Source organism: Oncorhynchus keta, chromosome 16 (assembly GCF_023373465.1).
Source record: "Oncorhynchus keta strain PuntledgeMale-10-30-2019 chromosome 16, Oket_V2, whole genome shotgun sequence".
Classification (NCBI taxonomy): Eukaryota; Metazoa; Chordata; class Actinopteri; order Salmoniformes; family Salmonidae; genus Oncorhynchus; species Oncorhynchus keta.
Genome location: NC_068436.1, coordinates 15879395 through 15887681, shown reverse-complemented (window position 1 = coordinate 15887681; position 8287 = coordinate 15879395). Strand labels below are relative to the sequence as shown.

Below are 8287 nucleotides of genomic sequence, written 5' to 3'. Positions count from 1 at the left end.
GCTATCAGCTGAGCCCTGTCTGGCAGCGAAACAGTATATTCAGCCTCATTTACTGCCTTTAAAAAAACAGAGCTGATATGACTGACTTGCTTAAATAAATGTGGTTTCTACTGACAATTGAGATGTACAAACTATGACATAAGGGAACGACGAGCGGATAAGAGGCAATCCGAGCTAGGATGGACGTAGTCAAAATAACTATTTGTTCAGCACTTTGAAATGTACAGTGACATAATTCAAAACATGGGCCATTCTTACAGTATTCTCCCTGTACACCAAGTCAGAACCGTAGGATATATAAAGGGGGCACATAAGCAGACAATGAAAGCTCTTACAATATTTGATGATTACATTTCTCTTAAACAGGCTATAGGCTACATGTGCACCATCAAGTCAGAAGAGTAGGCTAAGTTCTGAGGGGGGAAAGGGACCACATTATTAGGTTGAGGCACATGGACTACTAACATCTTACTACACAACATACACTTAGTATTACTTTCTTAGCTACAGTATACATGTCTCCCTGGCATATTACATCATTTATGCAGCAACATACAAGACATTTTTGGATTCACCTTGCTGTGCTGTGCTCACTTGAACAGGAAGGTGGCACGGCTGTCCTTCTTGTGAGCTCTAGAAAGAGGCCAGAGTTCCCAACAGGGAATTCCGAGATGGATGACCTTTCAAAATTATTTTCCGTATTTTCTCAGTCATAGCTTTTTTCAGAGTTCCCAGCTTGAAATTCTGAGATGGATGACTGTTCAAAACTTATTTTCCCAGTCAGAGTTCCCAGTTGTCTTGAACTCACTGAAGTCTGAGATTTCCCAGTTCCGGGTTTCCAGTTATTTTGAATGTGGCAGAAGTCATGCTGGATTGACAGCATGGCCAACGTCTTCAAGCATTACCAATTGGATATCACGAAATTGGGAAGAAAAAGGGAGTAATATGAAATACAATTTAAAAAAAGGTTCACATGCAATGCCATGGACCAGACGTTACGATCTTGTCTCATCGCTGCAACTCCCCTAGGGACTCTGAGAGCCAAGCCGCACTGGTTCTTGACACACTGCTCGCTTAACCTGGAAGCCAGCCGCACCAATTCGTCGGAGGAAACACAGTCGTACTGATGACTGACTCAGCTTGCAGGCGCCCGACCTGCCACAAGAAGTTGCTGGAGCACGATGAGACAAGGAAATCCCGGTCAACCAAGCACTCTCTTAACCCAGATGACACTGGGCCAATTGTGTGCCGTCCCATGGGTCTCCCAGTCCCTGTGACAGCCTGGGACCGAACCTGAGGCTGCAGTCGCGCCTCAGCACTCATTGTTGAATTTGCGATTCCCAACTTGTTGTGTAATGTTTATGTCCAATGTGCGATGAGCACTGGAACATTTTATCTATAATTTCTCTTCATATGACAAGGATTGAAAAGGATTTGCCAGTTGATTGTCGACTTGATTCATGACGATGACTGCTTGTCTAGCTTGCTAGCTAAGATTTTGAAAGTGTGATGTTGACATCAGTCCAGTCATAGTTACGGTAGATATAATGTGATTTGAAGTCATTTTATCTGTGGCCAATGACCTGAGCCTTCTTGGATGGGCACTTCTAATGTAAGTCTATGGCAGCACCTAAGGGGCTTGAATTTTCGAGCTCTACGTGATGTAGTGACCCCATGAGTGACAGAACACTGAGCCAATCACAGCGCAACTAGAGAACATTACCAACCCCTCAGCTCCATATTTTCCGCTGGCTGCACCACCACCACAGAAAGCATTTTGGAGCTGCCTCACTCAAGGAAGCAAAAAAGAGACCATGTTTGTATGCGGCTTTACAAAAAAATATATATATATATATATATATTTTTTTTTTACATCGTTTGCAAACTGATATGTGACACATACTGATGCCATAATAACATGCAAAGAATATATATATATATATTATTTTAAAAAATACATGTTTTAAGCTAAACACGTGAGCCTCAAAACAGGTGGGGTCCAAAACATTTTGTACATAAAACAATCTAGTTGATATGATCGCCGATGACCAAGCACATAGCGCGCGCGCAGGGTGGTCTGCGTTATTAGTAATGTAACGTTAGGCATCACCTTCACCTTCACATCATCATGTTCTGCTGGGGAGACGGTTCGAGTGGACAGTTAGGTCTAAACTTTGAGAATGTGTCTGTTCCGATAGCAGGGAATATATTCTCTGATAAAGTCACAGAAATTGCTTGCGGGGAGCAACACACTTTATTTCTCACGGCAGATGGCAGGATCCTATCATGTGGGCGCAAGGGACAACTTGGCAGACAGAGGAACTTAAATTCAAAACTACCAGGTAAAATATCAATGAATGCTATCGGAATATGTAGCCAGAATTTGCAGAATAAATGCAGATTATAATCAAATTCTTATGTAGGCTAATTTGAAAAAAGTGCTACTGGAAAAGTACGTTTGTTTGACTCTGAATGCGTTTATTATTTTTCATCACTACCCCCAAATATTTTAGTGATATTGTTCATAATGTCAGATTATATAATGTTTCCTTTCTGCTGCGTTTAACGACAACTTTTAGAAACTGACAAAACTACTGCACAATAGGCGCTCATGGTTTGGTTCCAGTTTCGTTTCTCCCAAAAGAAATGTTCCTATAAAATACACACTAGGATCGAACTTGACGTCATCCTCAAGATGACTCAGATTAATTGACGATGAACTCCTTCATGCATTAAATTACATCTTATCAATGTTCTAGCTTTTAACCCTTTCCAGGACAAGACAGGACTTCCAAATAAAACGTTGTCTAATCAAATCAAATTGTATTTGTCACATGCACCGAATACAACAGATGTAGACCTGTGTGTGTGCCTGTGTTCTACCGGTTTCAGCCCCAGTGGAGGGTCTGGGGGCAGTGGTCTCTGTGTCTTGTGGTCAGGACCACTCTGTTGCTGTGTGCGCGTCAGGACAGGTCTACTCCTGGGGGGCAGGGGGTGAGGGACAGCTGGGCATCGCCCTTACTACTGTCTCCAAAGCCCCCAGGCCAAGGCAAGGAAACCTTAACTTAAACATGAAATAGATATTGATAGTTAAATATCATCTATGATTTACATTGTCAAGTAATGAGAGCCCCTTTGGATTCCACTGATCACTAACAAAGACAATATGTACTAGATGTCTCCTTTTTTTTCACAGACCAGTTCCAATACCTTCGCCCTTGCCGATAACAGTGATACAGGTTGCTTGTGGAAATTACCATTCTTTGGCCCTGACTAAAGGTATAACATACTGTACCTACTGATGTCTCTCACACAGACTACATTCCATCTAAACTATGATAACCACATGCATCAGTTAGACTACAGTTTAAGATGCTGTCTTAAACCTAAAAGGGTTATTCAGCAGTTCCCATACAAGAACCCGTTGGAGAACCCTTTTGGTTCCATGTAGAACCCTTTTTTCAGAGGTTTCTACAAAAAGGGTTCAACCTGGAACCTAAAAGGGTTATCCTTTTGGAACAATTTTTTCTAAGAGTGAACATCAAAAGGACAGTGAGATGATATTTATTAGGAAAGAATGTAACTCTGGAATTGTTGTGATGTAATTGTAATGAAATAAGTCATTTCCTTGTCTTCTACAGGAGGACAGGTGTTCTCATGGGGTCTGAACAGCCATGGACAGCTGGGCCTGGGCAAGGGAGTCCCTCTGCAGCCCATACCTGCCCTGGTGCGCCCCCTCACAGGGGTCCCAGTGACCCAGGTAGCAGCCGGAGGAACCCACACTCTGGCCCTCACCCTCCCAGGCCTGGTCTACTGCTGTGGGGCGAACAGGGCTGGGCAGCTGGGACTCAACCGTGTGGATGAGAAAGGTACTACGACACTCTCTCTCTTTGTACGCTACTTGTATAAAAAGCTAATCAGGCTTATCCACCAGCATTTTCTCATTTGAACTTGGATTCATTTGTTATAACCACTAAGTCATTTTACAGATGTATTATAATGAGTGGGAATATTGCATGATGCTTGTATGATGCTTGTTCCCCCTGCCAGGCCGGTTCAACATCTGTTCTTTGCCTGCTCTCAGAGTCTTGGGGGTTTCCTTCATCAGCTGTGGAGAGGCACATTCTGCTGTTCTCACCAAGGTATCATACTATTACTCTGGAGAGGGACACTGTTGTTCTCACCAAGGTATCATACTATTACTGTATTTTTAATGAAGGCCCCAAGGGAGATGTTGGTGTGAAAGGAGACAAATACTACGTCAGTTCATTAGTTCATAAAAAGTATTTATTTAATGTCTAAACAGTGGGCCCACTGGGAGATAGTTCTGCACACAAAGTCAGCAGCTTCTCGAAGATACAATTCATCACATATTGGTAAATAAAGCCAGTTATATAAAATGACCTTGAACAGAGGTGAAAAACAAATGATCAAGTGTCTGGTGGGTGTCTGGAAGAGATTGGCTACACAATGAACCATACAAGTTGTTATCTGAGTGCATGAATACAGTCTCATATTAAATGAGAAGTTACAGTTTATTACAGAATAGAAAGTACTAAATGAGAAGTTACAGTTTATTACAGAATAGAAAGTCACAGGTTATACAGAATATGACCTGATTATGGCTGTTATTACAGATCAAGCCTCAGCGCTACCAGAGTAAAGGTCGACTCTTCAATACTATTATACTGTCTCTTTAAGAAGTGATTAGGGTCCTGACCTGACTAGACCAGGAACAACTCTGGGCCTTGACATGTCAACAACTGGTTCTGGTTCTTTGTGGTCTTTAGGGTGGACAGGTGTTCACCTTTGGAGAGGGAAGCCGAGGCCAGCTTGGGCACAACGCATCAGCTAACGAACTCCTACCCAAACTGGTAGAGGGTATGGATGGACTGGCCTCACAGATAGCATGTGGCAGGTAATGACCAACAGCATAATGCTACTTATACACATATATACACATATAATAAACAGATAGGAAACCAATCTTACATTTACATTTACATTTAAGTCATTTAGCAGACGCTCTTATCTTGAACATTCTCAGTCTGACTGTGTTTTTGTCTTACTGTAACTCTGCCAGCCATCACACCCTGGTGCTGGGGTCCTCAGGTCAACTCTGGGCCTTTGGCAGTGGGGTCAAAGGTCAGCTAGGGACTGGCAACACAGGGGGCAGCTTGCAACCCACCTCAGTGCTGCTGAAAAGGGATTCTGGTGGGGCAGCAACAGTCATACATAACGGTACCGGATACAATGTGTATTCTATTCTCTTCTATTCTATTTTGTATTTGATTCTATTCAATGCTATTATGCAGTTACATACTGACTATTTAGTGTTTGTGTGACTGAGTAGGAACACATTACGAGATTTTATGTCCCTACAACCACTTCTGTACATTTTGTTTTTTTACCAGACATGAAGGTATCAGTGGGATGGAATTCAAACTTCATTTACACCACTGAGGTAATGTTTTTGGCCTTTTATACCTCAATAATAGGGAGCCTGGAACATTCTAAATGTCTCAAGCAGCTAATTCATGTTTGAGATATTTGAATTTCTTATATTGTTTTATCTTCCTTTGTAGAGTTCTGAAAGAGAACAGCCAATCGGGAGATGAGATAAAGCCAAGCTGCAAAAATGGCTGTCGATGGAGCAAGGAAATTCAGAGGCGCAAAGGTTTTTGTTAGTTTTTATTTATTTTCTAGCTAACTCAAAATGAAATAAACAAACATTTATTGTTTGGTTGTATTTTAGTAATAAAAAAAATTATACGATTTTATTTTATATTTTAGAATCTGTACAAAACATATTCATGCTAACGATTACATCATACAAACCTCACTACATTACACCTGCCCAGACCCGCTAGCCTCACCCCTATCTCTAGTGCCCTTATCAAACTGCACCATTTTGTTTCTCTCCGTCGCCCATGCTCTTTCAATTTTTTATAATTGTGTGAATGACGGAGGATTGGCGGATTTCCAGTTAATAACTCTTCTCATCAATTATCGTTAAAAATAGTATTATGTCCAACCCATCGGGTATGTCACTGCACCCTTCAGTTGTATTTATTTTTGTATAATTGTACTGAAACATCAAATGTGTCCACATTTGTTCCAACAGAGAAATATCCTTGATGTTCTCAACAAGTTCAAGTCTGGTGGCCAGTTTCACCAAAGCCAGGTAAGCTATTTTAAAATGGAAGGTTTGGATAGTTTGAAATTAAAATGGTATGTGTACCAGGGGTATGGGTGTAATGGTTCACCAAACCCACAGTTCGGTATGCATTGTGGTTTTGGGGTCACAGTTCAGTTTCGGTTAAGGTACAGCGGAAAATGTTTTTTGTTTGTTTATTTTTTCAAAATACACAAAATTAAAAATCATTCTATTTGTTGCCCAAGTCCAGTTTCATTCTGTTCTGACAGAGCTTGTTTTGTTGGGTCTCAAGTAGAGGTCTAAAAAGTTGGACCCGTTACGATATGGACCTGGAGCTTTCCCACCTGGAGAAATATGCATAAATACATTTTTCAATATAGAGACCTGTTCCAAACGGACCAAAGGACGACTAGTTCCATATAGACGTTGTCGGACCAGAGTGAGGGAAGCAGCAGAAAAGTCCATTTGTAAGCTATTTTATTAACCAGAGCTGATACAGTGCGAGGGAGGGTAGGCCACTGAGTGGCCTTATGAGGGAGAGTCGACGGAGGAAGGGCCTTGCGGTGTGTGTTCTGCGAGTAAGTGAAACGAGAGAAAGGAGGAAGCAGGGAGAGGCAGCAACCAACCGAGTCAACTTGCGCTAGTAGACTAGAACTGGTTTAGGGAACATCATTGTTTTGTTTCGAGGAACAGAACTAGAACTGAGAACAAAGGTGATCTATACTGTTTCAGAACAGAACCGTTAATTTTAAAAGCATGGGGAAAACACGCTACAAAGAGCCTATCTCTTATGAAAAAAGATTGCAGTCAGAGTGCAGTATAACACTGTAGTATAACTACAATTAGAATGCAGTATAACTGCAGTATGCTGCAAATCTAATTCAAACGTCTAATTCAAAGATGTCAATGTAACTAATATGATGATATATTAATGAAGGTATGACGTGCACTGTAACTGCCAGATCTTTTTTGTTGATCTTTTATTTTACTTTATCTGTACTTTCTTTGTGTTCCTACAATAAAAACAAAGTATAAAAAAAGAAAGGAACGATATAAACCGTTACTTTTTGACGGTTCGAACCGGTTCAGAACATCATTTGCAACATCATTGCATCATTTGCTGGTCAGAACAGGAATGGAACAAAAAAAAGAATGGTTCTGTTCAGAGCGAAATGATTGGAAAATGATTTTGGTTCCATCCCATGATGTGTACAGTTAGGAGGACTATGTTGTGTTCTTGCTAATGCTATGCCCTCTGTTTCTTATGACCAGTGAGATTCCACAAGCAGCCGGAGCTTTGACAGTGGACCTAGAGGCTGCTAGCCAGGTTTTCGACCAGCTACTGAACATACCTTGGATTAGGAAATCAGTTAAGATCAACTTACTCTTTAAACCCATATGTTAAATGAATATATATTTAGAACAGAACTAAATGTTACTCTCCTAATTTCTCTGTTCATTTTCTATATAGATAAATATTGATCCACTGGTGGACAGACACTCTTTGCAGTTCAGCAGCTGTCATCAAGTCACCAGAGATCATTATGCTACTACCCACAATCTCTCTTCTCCATGAGGACCTCAGCGTCATGAAGATGGTCTTGGCTTTATCTATAGTTATCGTTGAACATCTGAATGACACGGCCATAAAAACATTAAGTATATAACCTCTGACCTTGTCACTTTATCAGTGAATTTAGCATCAGTATAATGTTACAGGATTGTATTATAATAGAAGCATAGATGACACTGTGACACATGACCATATATTATAAGATAATATTTTTTTTGCTCAGGCAATATAATTTACATATTTGTATTCTTGTACCATCTTATAGAAGAGTGTTGGTCCTCAATGGAGACAAACATCATGACTAAGCACATTCTGATGTGGAAGAATGCCCTGTCATTCATGCTGAGGAACGGTCTTCTGGCTACCCACAACCCCGGAGTCAAATTCCTGCTGGAAGCCCTCAAGTACCTCCACAGAGTCAGTGTTTGTGTCAATCATTTTTATAATCCTCCTGACCATTTTCTGTAGTTGCCGTCTGTCAGTATTGTTGATCATGCCCTAACATACTTCACATTGTGAACTGCAAGGCAGATGTGCAAATCTATTTTGATGCTGAC

The 8287-nt window shown here is 40.9% G+C and overlaps 1 protein-coding gene across 1 annotated transcript; it reads left to right on the top strand.

The window, feature by feature from the left end:
- The first annotated feature begins 2021 nt into the window (after positions 1-2021).
- LOC118377466 (probable E3 ubiquitin-protein ligase HERC3) lies at positions 2022-5677 on the top strand. Its single transcript, XM_052464809.1, has 9 exons — positions 2022-2342; positions 2893-3049; positions 3197-3279; positions 3642-3869; positions 4051-4142; positions 4791-4918; positions 5084-5241; positions 5415-5464; positions 5586-5677. The coding sequence occupies exons 1-9, from the start codon at positions 2129-2131 to the stop codon at positions 5616-5618; spliced, it is 1143 nt and encodes a 380-aa protein (XP_052320769.1). The 5' UTR covers positions 2022-2128; the 3' UTR covers positions 5619-5677.
- The last annotated feature ends 2610 nt before the right edge of the window (positions 5678-8287 follow it).

Bases quoted from the DNA above. Each gene is read 5' to 3' on its own strand.
- LOC118377466 (XM_052464809.1), top strand. From the start codon at position 2,129: ATGTTCTGCTGGGGAGACGGTTCGAGTGGACAGTTAGGTCTAAACTTT. The intron at 3,870-4,050 runs GTACTACGACAC...TCCCCCTGCCAG, and splicing joins CAACCGTGTGGATGAGAAAG to GCCGGTTCAACATCTGTTCT. The intron at 4,919-5,083 runs GTAATGACCAAC...TAACTCTGCCAG, and splicing joins TCACAGATAGCATGTGGCAG to CCATCACACCCTGGTGCTGG.